Source organism: Macadamia integrifolia, chromosome 3 (genome assembly GCF_013358625.1).
Source record: "Macadamia integrifolia cultivar HAES 741 chromosome 3, SCU_Mint_v3, whole genome shotgun sequence".
Classification (NCBI taxonomy): domain Eukaryota; kingdom Viridiplantae; phylum Streptophyta; class Magnoliopsida; order Proteales; family Proteaceae; genus Macadamia; species Macadamia integrifolia.
In genome coordinates, this window is record NC_056559.1 from 14,965,816 (window position 1) to 14,980,618 (window position 14,803).

The 14,803-nt window shown below is 40.2% G+C and overlaps 3 protein-coding genes across 4 annotated transcripts; 2 read left to right on the forward strand and 1 right to left on the reverse strand.

Moving 5' to 3' along the window:
* The first annotated feature begins 1,009 nt into the window (after nt 1-1,009).
* LOC122073535 (EPIDERMAL PATTERNING FACTOR-like protein 2) lies at nt 1,010-3,298 on the forward strand. Its single transcript, XM_042638127.1, has 3 exons — nt 1,010-2,545; nt 2,634-2,671; nt 2,769-3,298. The coding sequence occupies exons 1-3, from the start codon at nt 2,434-2,436 to the stop codon at nt 3,018-3,020; spliced, it is 402 nt and encodes a 133-aa protein (XP_042494061.1). The 5' UTR covers nt 1,010-2,433; the 3' UTR covers nt 3,021-3,298.
* Nucleotides 3,299-8,128: 4,830 nt separating this feature from the next.
* On the reverse strand, nt 8,129-9,955 carry LOC122073189 (cysteine desulfurase, mitochondrial-like). The gene has a single exon (XM_042637727.1). The coding sequence runs from the start codon at nt 9,763-9,765 to the stop codon at nt 8,383-8,385; it is 1,383 nt and encodes a 460-aa protein (XP_042493661.1). The 5' UTR covers nt 9,766-9,955; the 3' UTR covers nt 8,129-8,382.
* Nucleotides 9,956-11,178: 1,223 nt separating this feature from the next.
* On the forward strand, nt 11,179-14,485 carry LOC122073188 (cilia- and flagella-associated protein 251-like). 2 transcript variants are annotated; one of them, XM_042637725.1, is made up of 2 exons: nt 11,179-11,452; nt 12,540-14,485. In XM_042637725.1, the coding sequence occupies exon 2, from the start codon at nt 12,620-12,622 to the stop codon at nt 14,156-14,158; it is 1,539 nt and encodes a 512-aa protein (XP_042493659.1). In that variant the 5' UTR covers nt 11,179-11,452; nt 12,540-12,619; the 3' UTR covers nt 14,159-14,485. The 2 variants fall into 2 exon arrangements, with proteins under 2 accessions (XP_042493659.1, XP_042493660.1); XM_042637726.1 differs by having other exon boundaries at nt 12,545-14,485.
* Nucleotides 14,486-14,803: the final 318 nt, after the last annotated feature.

A 14,803-nucleotide genomic window follows, 5' to 3' on the forward strand; every position in this document is an offset into this window, starting at 1 on the left:
TTTTGTTAATTCACATGTTTGATGTTTGAAGATTTGAACTTTATTTTTTGTCATTATTTTTCTTTGTTTTAAATAATAAATGGCAAAAAATCAATGAAACATATTTCTTGTGAAAGAAGCCACAAGTTTATTGAATAAAAAACTTCAAAAAAAAATCACACATTATGAGAAATCTTTACTTCTTTTCGACGCAAATTTCTAGGGTTTCATCTAAAATTAACACTGTTTTTGCTATTAAGACTAAACAGTGTAGATTGCCTTTGAAGATTTTTATTTTATTTTATTTCCTGTTTTTTTGCCCTTTTCTTGGGCTCGAAATGTGAACAACTCATTTGGGTGCTTGAAATTCATATTACTATTTTTGGTAGAATCCATATTACAATTTACAGTTCCTAAAAGAGACCAAGACATGTTTTTGGGTTTGATAAGAAGAAACCAATTTGTGGATCTCATAAAAGAAGAAAAAAATCGTCTGCAATTCTGATCTCGTATAATTCCGTAAAATACCACCTTCAGGGGGTGACACGTGTATTGATGATAATGCAATGGTCCAGATCTGATTTAAATAACTCTTCACTGATTTAAGGTTTTATTAGTTGTACCAGATCTGGACCATTGCATTGGTATCAATACACGTGTCACCCCCTGAAGGTGGTATTTCACGGAATTATACGAGATCGAAATTGCAGACGATTTCAACCCAAATGCACTGTAGGATGATACCTTAGAGGAAATCCTCCCAAATCCTCTTAAACTTTTTGAGGGATGAAGCCATCGATTACTTCGTCTCTCCCCCACTCTGTCCTTTATTTTTGTTTGTGTTTACGCGTGTGAGAGAGAGAGAGAGAGAGAGAGAGGGGTTATTTTCATGGATCTTTTTTTGTGAATAAGATCTGTTCCGATAGAAAAGAGAAGAAAGAAAGACAGTAGAACTGGAATCAAGAAGGAGGGGGACTGAAGAGAGAGATTCGTCCTTTTATCATCTCCTATACACCAAAAGAACACGCATAAGAAACTGGAAATTAAGAGCCGAATGGGAGTAGTGAAGATCTGACAAAACTTCATTTAATTTCTTTCTTATTTCTTAATTAATGATTGCAGTTCATGATGATGATGATCAAGAAACCAAGAGATTTTCATGGCAGTATCAAACAGAGACCGACTCTTTTTTTTTTTCTCTCTTTTACAAGTTTCAAACTTCAAACACAATCCTTTTTTAGTGACAGAAAAATTAAATGCATTCACTCTCTCTCTCTCTTGGCCAATCGTCCACTCTTTCTTGATTATGTACTAGTGACACTTGATGCATTTGATTTTGTAGTATCTTAAATACGTACACCATTTACTGAATCAAACGCTCTTTCTCTCTCTATATCTCATGATTTTTATGTAACCACTTTAACCAGTAAGTAATCCAGAAAAAGAGAAAAGATGAACCCATAACCATAACGGTCTGCAGACTCTGCACCTCCACCATTCTCTCTCTCTCTCTCTCTCTCTCTCTGAGTCCTCCCATCAACTGTTCTCTTCCTCAATTCACATGAGATCGCGTGGGGTAACAGATAAGCAGTAAAACAGCTGCCACCTCCCCACCACCTTTCAGCTTCCATTTGTGGTGATCCAAGCACGTAATTCTTCATGACATTTTCCTCACAAAATGATCCTCCTTGGGAAATTAATATATTCCCTCTCGTACAGAGAGAGAGAGAGAGAGAGAGAGAGAGAGAGAGGCACTTGGCGTGTTGAGTTGGAAGTACTCAGAACTACTACTATCACAAGAAAACACAAATGTAAGGGGTGAGGGCAAAATATGGGAAGCGGTAGGAAAGCGAAAACCCAATACTCACAGCTGTGATCTTATGTCCTTTTGTAAGAACCCCTCTCTCTCTCTCTGATCTGGGTTTTTGCGATCTTGCCTTTTTAGGCCTTTCTATTGATTCTTTCGATCTTCACGGCTTAACCACCCTTCTTATCTGTACTAGTGCCTACTGCTGCTCTCTTTACTTGTATTATCATGGTTGATTGGGTGGGGGGGCTCATCTACCGAGGCCCAGCTTCTACTGTATTTGGGGTTATTTTCTCTCTTCCTTTTCAGGCTTCTGCAATACTCTTTTGTCCTTTGATGTGCCACCATCTCATTAAAGTTTAACTATTCTAGCGAGAGAGAGAGAGAGAGAGAGAGAGAGAGAGAGGTCTTTTGTGAGTTATTGGTGGCATTCAATTACTGAACCCAATCTCCCTTTTCAGTGCCTTTTTCAGTGAATACTTCTCTTATTTGCTTCACCATTTAATCTCTACCGCTCCTCCATATCGCCTTCCAACTCTCATTTTCTTTGTGACTTTTGTCTCAAGACTCTCAACATCTCTCCATCCACAATCTTTCTCACTCTCCCTTCCCATTCTTCTTTCATTAATTCACTCAAAGTCTCAGAAATGGGTTCTAATCAAGATTACTCCCCTTGTACCCATAGATGTCCCTATCTTATCATTTCTTTCTTCATTCTTCTGGTTTCAAGCTCGACCCAAGTGAGATTAATGGCAGAAGGTAAGTGGGTTTCAGTTAATTTTCAAATTAAGTTCCTCACGGTTCAATTTTGCAGCTAAACCTTTTCCTCAACTTCTCTGAACTGCAGGTAGAGCAGTTTTGAAACTGGCTGAGGTTACTCATCAGGTATCTAAAGTATAAATTTCTTTCTTAATCTCTTGGTACTGTTGGTTAATATGATTGAATTGGTGGTATTAATGGTTTAAGATTGTTTGTTGTATAGATGGGTAGTGAAGAGAAGGCAGTGGTGATAAGCCATATTGGTTCGAGGCCTCCAAGATGTGAGAACAAGTGTAGCTCTTGTGGACACTGTGAAGCAGTCCAGGTTCCAGCAGTTCCACAACACAGAAGTGGCAACACTAGACATTCTTCCTCCAAAGTGTCAACCATAGCCTACTCCAGAGGTGAAGATAACTCAAACTACAAGCCCATGAGTTGGAAGTGCAAATGTGGGGATATGATCTTCAATCCATGATTAATGAAGTAAAATACTCTTCATATATCAGGAATTATCCATTCTGTAATTAATCTCTTTTGCAAATTCCAAGAGTGAAAACATATATTATTTTGTTTTAATGGTTTTTTAATGTTTAGTATTGTTGTAGTGTATCTTCTGATAAAATAGCAGGTGGGTTCTTCGTTCTCCACCCCAAAGGCCTTCCTTTTTTATTCGTACAGGGACTCATCAAGTGGGGAAGATATGTAGACCAGAGAATCTGTAAATTTTATTAATGCAAGCAGAGATTCTGTACCCAGATGTTAAAAAGGCTAAAGAAGTGCATGCAAATATGGTATACGTGTACAACACATACAAAGGAAGGTGGAGAGAGAGAGAGAGAGAGAGGGGTTGCTTTGGGGTGAGTGTTTGGTTGAGTTAGAAGACACGGGGTAGAGAGCACGCCATACTCCCTCCTTGAAGTGTCTTGTCTACTGTTTGGTGGAAAAGAGTCTATCTTGTACCATCATTAGTACTGTCAGTACTATCTATAGTACCTTGAAAGATATTAATATCCTTATAAAGCCTCATCCCTTCTTCCCCAGAGGCCCCACATCTCTCTCTCTCTCTCTCTCTCACACACACACACGCACGCATTGACTACTTAATTGGTGAAAGTGGAAGTGTGGGTAGTGGGTAGTCTTATATGCACCTTAGCCCTAAATTATCTTCAAGTAAGAAGGTTAGAAAAAACAAAAGTGAGGAAGTCAGTCTGGTTAGTTTGGTAGTTTTTGCTTACAGAATCATCATTATCTCTGTGGTGTTTATGTTGTTTTGTTCTGTTCTCTTGGCTTTACACCACCATACATGAGAGGAATCAAATAATATAGTGACAGGGTCTTTTCTATGCATGAAATTTTTCTGCTATTCAGATTGCAGAAACTTTCCTGCTACAAATAATATTACGAAAGGTATTTTAATGAATTATTTTATTTCTTTGGCTAGATGAGTTAAAGGAAAATTCATGCAACCCAGATGACAACAAAATTTATGCACACATACTTTTCCCCAACATGATCCACTTCTTTTAATTCGGGGGGTTCAAACATATCCCAACTCCATCCACATCGCCAACATTTAATAACCTTATATAGAGTATAGTAATGGAGGTACCCCCTCCATTTTCCTTTGTATGTTACTGGTGCTAGCTAGCATCAGAGGCGTTTGGCTCATCACTCCTTCAATGTATCATATACTTAAAAAGCACTGCACGGAGCCAGTAGTTGGACATGTTGTGGAATAATGCTGACCCACCAGCCTCTCTCAAACCAGACATGGTGTGGGATCAGCCCCTGTTAATTTTTCATTTGATTTAGATTGGAATCCACCGATGTGGAATCAGCTTAAACCCTAGAAATTAGAATTAGGAAGAAGCAAAGACTTTTTAACTGATCTGGATCAAACATCTGGGTCTGGACTATTATCAGCTGAGAGCAATCCGATCACGCAAAAATCTGAAAGAAAGAGGGACTCAAGCCTAGCAGTCCAGGATCAAACATCTTATTTTCTAAACAGTAGTCATATGATCAGGCATTGGATCTTACCACTAAAGCAATGATTTCCCTATCCTGAAGGCACAAGTGAAGCTTCGGCATGACACCTCAATTGGCTGCAATGGCCAATGGGGCAGACCCAGAAAGATTATTGACCTGCCTTGCAATCATCTACTCTTTCTCTGGAGAGAGAGTCTAGCATATATGATTTATACTTACACTTTCAAATTGACATCTCCTCGCATGAAGATAGGATAGCTGCTTAATCAAAACTTTATGAGTAGTGACGCAGTTGAACCATCCCAATTAATCTTGCTAGCACAACTCAAAATTTTAATTACAAACACCAACCGACGCCAAAGAAGGTTCAAGACAGAACTCAAAAACATACCACTGAGTTCATTAGGAATCATTGCAGACAAGATTGAAGAGTTCATTCAATTAACACAGAGATGCCTAGCAGATGATTTGTGCTTCCACTTTAAGTTTCCAGTATTCAATTGAGGGTTAAAAAAAGTTCAACTTGTAGACCAGTGATATCAATTATGAACCAGCATGGTACTACACAGTAGATTCATAGCCTGGCTATCTACAAAGCTAGACAAATATGCATTTCAAAAGAAGATAGGCAGTAGATTATCATATGATTGTGCAACCTTCAAAAGTGCAACACTAGTTGGGAAAAGAAAAGAGCCATCTGTGAGTTCAAATACATTCTTTTGAATGGCAGAAGGATACTCTCATTTAGAAAGCAAAAGACACTCCGACTTCCGAATGTAAAAGCTGAACTGACTTAACAAGATGTCATTTTATGACAGCTTGTATATGATCCTAACATCAAATCTTGCTTCAAAAGCAAACTTAGAGATACAGATGGAACAAATAAAAGGAACTCTCTCACTCCACAACCTCTGTGAAGCAGTTTAGATCCCAAAGTTTAACATCCTGTCTCCTTGCAAGGAGAAGATGAGGTTGGATAGGAACCTAAAGCAAGCCTACTTCCCAGAATATTACCACTGGAATTCATGACCAATAAAGGCCATGGAAAGGGATTCAAATTCACACATTCCTTTGTCCCAAAATATTACATTGCAATACACAAATCCTTCAGAATTACTGGCTCCAATAATATGAGATGCAGGAATCATTGAAAGCAACCAAGACCCCTAGGATGAAAATCAAATAGGGAGGGTGGAAAAATGAAAAGGAAAAAGGAAAACGAAAAAAGTAGATGGAGGACAACATAATGCCATAATCTGACATAGCGTAACTCAACAAAATAGAATGGAACCTGAGCTAAAATGGAAAAGAAGGATGACTCTTCAACAATTCAACTTCAGGTGTTCCTTAAACGTTTTGAGCAGACCGATAGTTGTAGAATCCCCATGAGATCGTGGATTGAAATCAAAATTACAGGGAAACTACAAAATAGAAAAAAAAAAAAAGAACTAATCATCCATCTAATTCATCAAATTAAATCAAAATCATAGTGAAGATTCAGAAATCATACATCTACTCTCCAACACAGTTCCAAGATTCTCATTACATAGAGTCTCCACATATGCTTAACAATCACATACTTTTAATTACTAATATTCCCTCCACACCCCCCACCCTAAAAAATAACAAAATAATAGAACACTCTGCTTTGTCACTGAGGAAAACAAAGGGGAACGGATGGTTTCCTTTAAATACTACAGGAGATATCACAATCTGTGGGTTGTGAAGAAGAAAAAGACCAAAATCCATAAGTATCGCTCATAGGAAGTCAAAGAAGCAAAGAGGATGCCTCATACCCTTAGACAAGTGTTAGAAGAGTTCAAGAGATAAAAAGAAAAAGGCTTTCTGCATTTCTGAGTTGAGACGTTTCCACTGAGTCAACTCAATCACGAACTTGGATGCAATCCAAAATATCATAAGAATCGACTGAATCAGAATTCTGTGACTCAAATCACTGAACTGATACAGATTCAAAGGATTCTTCTAAAAAGCAACTCAACAGGGGTCTATCAATCATTGGGCGCATATAACTTTGAATCATAGGACTCGACAATATAGAGCATACCCATCAACCTGACCACATTGAGAATCTAATATGACGTTACAAGAGGATGTATCAGCTTAACAGAAGTTAAATCATTTAAGTAAAACATATTTTTCAAATGAATCATGAGAATTTATAACATAGGATTACACAAAGCAGATGTGCAGACACGAGACAGTGCCGTATCTTCCTTCCTAAAGTATCACTTTTCACTTATCAGTTCATATCCAATGATTTTCACAATAGGGTTCACATAAATGAGAGGTCAGTAACTACGGTTAGAGCCAACACTAGCTTCAAATGAACTTTATGATCATTTATATCACAAGAAAACCAAAACGGCATATATAGTCAAACAAAAAGTGGAGAAACACTAAGGAAATAATGTTCAAGAATATGGCAACACTAATAGAAAATCTATTTAAAAAAAAAAAAAGGAGTGATTTGTTCTTGTTCAATGACATTTGATGCATACCAAAGAAAGCATGATCCCAGTCAACCAAAATTAAGGTGTTCCAACTATTTCTATAGGTGGATCTATCCACCTCAAGAGTTTAAAGCCATTTCATCTGGTAGTGAGCAATACCTGAACAGATCTTGAAAAACATAATGAGATTTGTCTTCTTGCGTTTCAAAATATCGTGGAATTAGTCTTATAACTTGATAAAACTCCATAAAGCTTCTCTAAAATACACAAACTGGCCATTCTTTCTATGAGAGGAATTTAAAACACACACACAGCCCCCCCTTTTTTTTGGAGGGGGTGGGGAGGGTTATTTCCATAGCAACCATAAAAGGAAGATTTACATGCTGGCACAACAATTAAGTTGCACCATTGCAACATGTTGATCACAAGTTCAAAACTTGGAAACAGCCTCTCGCAGGAGGATAAGGCCGCTTACATTTGCCCCTCCTAAACCCTGCAGTCGTGGGATCTTCGTGCACTGGGTTGCTCTTTATTTAATTATTATTATTTTTTTTTTGGAATCATTTCACAGTTAAAATTACAGTAATATACCTAGGATGAAATCTATGTAATTGTTCTCCAATAAAAATGGCAACTTGAACTGATTCTAGAAAGTACCATTATTCATTAAAACCATACTGGAGAACTTCTTGTTTTCCCCTTCCTTGTTCATGAATAATTAGCAAGAGAATCTGATAAGGTTATCAGGACAGCTGACCTATCTTGGAGCGAATAAAAATTAGCAATATATGATACCATTTCTTGTGTTAAAAAAAACATCAAGGTCTCCAAGGTACAGTACAGAATCCAACTGACCCAAAATTTATTTTCCCATATTGAATACTGACTCTAACTGAACAATTTGCAATCAGTTGTGTCATTTTTTATCCAAAGTTTGCTTACAGGAAATATAATTCCCCAATGTTGTTTCTAAGATAACTGTCAAACTTAACAAAATACCTATACAACTTCAGCAAAACAAACCACTAACAATTCCCCAGAGTAGGCACAATTCAGTTCATGTTAAGCCACACAAAATGCGAACATAATGCTCATAGAAAGTAATGAATCAAAGAAAGTCAAATTTTGCAAACACATACCCTCTCATAGAAATTTCTAGGAGAACAAAACTTACCACAACGAGTTCTAAGAGGCATATACAAGGATTGCTTGATGGAAAACCTAATAATAGTCTATAGCAAGTTCAAATGCTCAAAGCAGCTCCAGCAGGCAAGTCTCTGTCTATTTTTATTTTTACACATTTGACCAGACGCATATATCCCCTCTTCCCAAGTTCAATACAGTATCCCACTCTTGTTAAAATCTGAAGGTGATGGATCAGTGCTGCGCCCATTGAATATTCTTAATGTCAATCCCTTCCTTAACCATCTCATAAAGAGGGCTCATCTCCCTTAGCTTCTCCACCTGTCGCACGGTAAGCTCAACTGCACGATCAATCTCATCCTCCGTAGTGAACCTCCCAATCCCATACCTAATGGAAGTGTGAGCCATGTCCTCCTCTACTCCCAACGCTCTCAGAACATAAGACGGCTCTAAGCTGGCGCTCGTACAGGCACTGCCACTAGAAACGGCAACCTCCTTCAAACCCATAAGCAAACTTTCCCCTTCAACGTAAGCGAAGGACAGATTAAGATTACCAGCATATCTCCTCTCGCTGCTTCCATTGACAACGATACCATCAAGCTTGGCCTTGATTCCTTCGAGCAGGCGTTTCTGCAGGGCAGAAATACGCTTGTGGTCGTATTCCATCTCCTTCATGGCCACCTCACAAGCAGCACCCATGCCAACAACCAATGGGGTCGGGACAGTCCCACTCCGAATCCCTCTCTCTTGGCCACCGCCGTTCATCTGGGGCTCCACCCTGATTCTCGGCCTCCGCCTCATATAGAGCGCTCCTACCCCCTTGGGTCCGTAAATCTTGTGACCGCTCAGCGACATCAAGCTCACATTCATCTTCTCTACGTCGACAGGAATCTTACCCAGAGCCTGAGCCGCATCGGTGTGGAAAGGAATATTGTGTTCTTTGCAAATCTGGCCGATTTCCTCCATAGGTTGGATGACGCCGATCTCGTTATTGACGGTCATGACGGAGACGAGCCCTGTATCGGGACGGATAGCGGCGCGAAGGCGGTCGAGGTCGATGATGCCGTCGGAGCCCACTGGAAGGTAGGTGACATCGAAGCCCTCCTGTTGGAGATGGCGGCAAGAGTCGAGGACGCACTTGTGCTCTGTCTGGGTGGTGATGACATGTCGCTTCTTGTCCTTGTAGAAATGCATGAGACCCTTCACGGAGATGTTGTTGGACTCAGTGGCACCCGATGTGAAGACGATCTCTTTGGGGGAAGCGTTGATTAGGGCAGCGACCTGGGCTCTGGCTTCCTCAACGGCGAGGTCAGACTCCCAGCCGTAGAGATGGGTACGAGAGTGGGGGTTTCCGTAGCGGGAGAGATAGAAAGGGAGCATGGCGTCCATAACCCTAGGGTCAACTGGGGAGGTGGCTTGCACATCCAGATAGAGAGGTCTTCCGGAGATCTTCACCCCTTTCATGGAGATTCCCTCAGTGTCCTCGTATACTTCATGCTGGATAGGCGATGGTTCAGGCCTGCCCACTGCTGCGGCGGCCGTGGAGAGAGCTGGGAAGCGGGTAGGGCACTTCCTGCAGATTTCTCGGAGCCTCAAAGAGAGAAGCCTGGTGGCCATGGTTAGCTCCTCTGCAAAACGTTGTTGATTGGATTGGTATCAACGTCTCAGTAGGAGGAGAAGCAAGGATAAACGGGGTTTACGATTTTAAATTACGGCGTTACCTGGAGAGTTATAATAGTTTAAAGATAGGCCTTGCCGAGTTAGAAGTTAGAACTCGAATCTCGGAAGACAGGCCGTAGCGTTGAACCACGGAGAGGAGAAAATTAATCTTCCGCTCCAAGTTATTGGTTAATTTAGAAATTTGGAGGGGCATTTATGTGGTTTGACAATTCCACATACGGTGCGACGTTTCTTTCTCTAACAACACAAAACGGGGGGACTCCATGTCTCCATCCTATGTCCATCCCTAGTTGAACCAACCGGTTGAATCTTAAGATCAGACCAATCGGTTAATAAACGTATTGCCTTTTTTCTTTTTTCTTTTTTTTTTTTTTTTTAATGTAGGGAGGAAAATAGGTAACAGGCAAGAGGCCCCACCTTGAGACCTCTTAGTGAGCATGGGTGTTTTACACACCACAACTCACCAACTGCGTTAGGCAATTGTTGTTTACGTATTGAGTTGAAGCATCATTCACATGTGAAGTGATGGATCAATGGTCGTTCGATATGGACTGATCAAACACTATAAATGACCGATAATCGACCTTATAATCTTATTAAAAAAAAAAAGTCGTACCACTCATCCATGTACGAGATTGGGGGTGGGGGGAGAATTATGCAGTCTTACCCTAAGAATGTCAAGAGGCTATCGACCATAGTTCTAAGTATAGGTATACGATCATCTGTATCAAAAGATCTATATCGATTTGGCAAGTGTTCGATCCTAATATCTAGCCGAAACCATATTGATTGAACGGAACAAACTAAGGGTAAAAAAGTAAATAAAAAATCCTTTTTCAAGTTAAAACAGGGGTATTTCTGTCCGATATGAGCTATCTGATACCAATCCATTCTAATAACACAATGATTTTGGGGATGATCAATACCCATTCCAATACCATGCTCTAAAACCATGATTTTGATCACTTGACCGCCAAGTTATAACGTTCATACCTTACAGTTGGACCAACCACGTTGCTTCCACCTTATAATCTTATATAGCCCCATTAGTCAATTTAGGGCTATTTAGTGTGATAATTACCGGTTAATAATCTTTTATAGCTCAATTAGCTATTGAAATCCCAATTATAGCCAGATTAGTCCAGTTACCTAAAGCCCGATTATGGATCGAAAACTGACCGATGGAATAGAAACAATCCATGCCCTATCTTACTAGGCCTGATTACCTAGACGGTCGGAACGAAAAATAAACCTCAATCCCCCGGACTGATCCTTACGCCAAGTTGGTTCAATCGGTTCAATAGGGTGGTCTGGTTTTTTACACCCACCTCTGCTCCAATACCCCATTTCTCCATCACTCTTCACTGTCACACACAGTTTGAGAGGCTTCGATTTGAGTTCTCGATCGGAAAAGGAGAACTACTCCCACACCCCATCTCTAATTTCTCTCTTAAACGCAGGACCACGCACACACAAGCACCATTGACACCCTCAAACAACTCTGTCACTCGTTCTCTCAGCTCCTTGGACAGGGAGGAGTGGAGGACTACAAGTCGTAGTAGTCCATTTCCTCTAGGGACGACATTGCTGTTAAGGACCAGAAGAACCCCTTTCCTTTGTGGAGGTTTGTTTCCATTCCTTCATATCTAAACATTGTTTCCTTTTTCTCTCTTCTTTCCCATGTATTTGTTTAAAGAAAGTTTTTTGTTTTGGTTAGATCTTCATTTTATGTTTTAAATTCCTCTCTGCTGTCTCTTCCACTAGTTCTGCTACGAGAGATTTGCTTCCAACTCATCTCTCCGTATTCTTGTACTCCTCTTCTCTCTCATTCCTGTAATATAAATGTCAACTTTCAGCATCGAGAATCAGCATATATTAAGACTTGCTTCTTCTTTTCTGTTTGAGGGTTTTGGTTGAGAAACCCAGCTTCGTGGTTACTCATTGTCTGTGTTTTCCTTTTGGCTTCTTGTCATCTTTGCCACATTTTTTTCGTGTCTGTCAATTAAAGTTTCGATTTTTAACTTATGGGTTGTCTTGACTGATCGCTGATCGATTCTGAGCTTAGTCCATTGGTGTCTTAGGGTTTTGTCTTCTGGAGTGTGGTCCTGGCCGATCTCTGGTGAGGGAGATGGATCAGTGGCTACTCCCAATCTCTATTGCTTTCTTATTTTGCTGTTTGTATATATATTCTTTTCACTTTACCTCTTATACGGAAAATTTTCCCTTTTTTTTTTTTTTTGATGAATAAATAAATTTATACCCAAACAAAAAGAAAATGTTCGTATTAGTTGGCCTAATTAGGTTTTTTTTTTTTTTTTGGGAAATTACAGTCTGGCTGTAGGTAAATTGGGGTCCTTCTTCTTCCTCTTCTTTTGGGCTGCACCATGTTGTTGGTGGGGGTGGGGGTTGGAGAGGTGGTTGGGAGTTGCAGGGAATGTTGAACCCATATCTCTTGATGGATATATTTTGGGGCAATGGTGGAGTCAGATCTTCTGGAATTATCAGCCCTTCATTTATGCGTTCTATTGTGTAACTAAGTTAATGTTTTGTTTTGGTTAGAGCTAGGTCTAACTTATCTTTGAATGTTGGGGTTTTTTCTCCTAATATATGCCATTTTTTGACTGTTTGCTTTTTGCATCTCTTTGTCAAAATGGTATTGTTCTTAAGCTGGAGAAATTTCTTATTTTTATCCATTTTCTGTTGCTATGTAGCTCAGGCAGAGACCAGGTTTCCCCATAGGTTCAACGGTCTTGCAGGTAGACATATCAGCTGAGGAGCTGTTGAACCAAACATGTTCAGGCAATCACCAAGTAGGAATCAGAGATCCAAAGGGGGATTCAAGGTTAAACACGCTGTCCAGATATGTCTATTGCTTGCCGTTTGCATTTGGTTGCTTTACCAAGTTAAACACTCCCACGATAAGAAAAAGGAATTTGAGAGCACTGCAAAAATCTCAGAGGAGGTAGAAAGTGGGCGTGAAATCATTAAACTCGGAAGAAAGGACCTCAATCCACATGTTGAGGAATCGGCTTCGGAGATTCAGAGACAAAATGATGAAGAGACCGAAGAAGAAAACAAGGTTGAAGAAGAGGATGAAATCAAGCCCGAAGAAATTGAAGAAGAAGGAAGAGGTGGTGGAGATGATGAGATAGATGAAAATGATCAAGAGAGAGAAGAAGAGGAAACTGAACATGCTGAAGATTCCATTGATGAAGAAGAGAAGGATAGGGAAGAAAAAGAAAATGAAAGGGAAGGGCAGAATGATGATAACAGTTCATCAGAGGATCAGGATCATGATGGAGGAGACAGGATTACTCAGGAGGCACGAGAGGAAAATTATAAGGGTGATGATGCTTCCAGTGCCGTGGTCCGGGATGCCCAAGAAATTGAAGATTCAGGGGGCTCAAACATGGAAGTGCAGGTAGAGAATGCGGGAAACACTGAGCCAGAGCAAGAAAATAGATCCAACAGTATAGAGGAAGTCACTGCCAATGAGAATGATTCAGGCCCAAAGATGGGAGAAGGTGAAAAAGTGGTCGCTAACCCCTCTGCAAATGCTACAGTGACAGAAGTTAAGATGGGAGAAGATGTAAAAGTTGAATCTCACCTCTCTGCAAATGCTTTAGCCACTGAAGGTAGGGGTACCAATGTAACCTTGGCTCAATCAGAGGATGGTTCTACTTCTAATTCAACATTAACAACAGAATCCAACAACCAAATAGAGGTAAATGATAGCTTAACAGCAGATAATGCAAAAACTCCTAGTTCACCCCTGCAGAATGGAACCGAGACAATCACTGATCCAACTCAACATCAAAATGCATCAGAGGAAAGTGGAAGACCTACCGTAGGTGACAACTACTTGCAAACTGATGTGTTGGAGCAGATAAACTCCAACACAACAGAGAGAGAAGAGAAATCAGAGACCAATACGAACGTTGCCCTAAACACTGGGAATTCAGATGTAGCCAGTGGAGAACAAACCAATGCTTCTGGTAGTTCTAGTTCTGTTGTTCCAGATTTGCAGGCCATGGATGCTAATGTTACTGCTGTTGCAGAAGATGGATCATCATCTTTGACCACAAATGAGAATGCTGAAATGGTTCAGAGCGAGAAGTCCAATAAAACTACTGGAATGGAGGAAAATAAGGATGGCTCCACATCTTCAATGACGAATGAGAATGAGAATGCAACTGTAATTCAACATGGCACCACTGATTCTTCTGATCCATCCATCCTCCAGGAGGTGAAAGAAGCTCGGACAGATCTAGGAACCATGCCAGAGACCAAAACTGAAGGGACGAATCATGATGGTGTGGCAACTGAGTGACAATAACAATAATAGCCCTTTTCTTTTTATTAGCAAATATGTAAGTTTCTTGCTTGTTTCTGTTCTTGGAACATCAATCAATGTTTCAGGAAGATGGGTAGGTTGAGTTTGTCTAGAATAGATTGCAATTGTAAAAATTCGGTAGTGTCCTGAAATCGCTGTTGCGGAATGTTCATGGGTTATCTAAATGCTGCATATATTGGACCTCATGCTCCCAGGTAGTTGGGATGAGTCCTTGTGATTTATCCCTTTCATTTTATTCCCTTGTCTGTGACCAGATATACCTATTGAACAGCGACGCATTATGCATATCTGTACTTTTTCTTCTGACGGGTGGCATTGATCTCAGATCTGTACAAGCTCCTTCCTGCATAGCTTAAGTAGCTCTAACTGCTCACCCCTTTGGCATCATGGGTCTTGGTTCTTCTTGATGATCTCAGTTGAGTCAAAACCAATCCATTACCACTAATGCAGTTCCGTTGCGTAAGCAGGATAAAAGTATTTTTGGTGGCAATTTGCACTGTATCAGCATGGTCCTCAGACTAAATCAGAACAGACTGCTGGGAGATCAGGGTTTGCCATTTGCAGGGTGGTGTTTCAGCAAAATAACAGATGAAAAGTGGGCTGGTGTGCTCATGGGGCTCT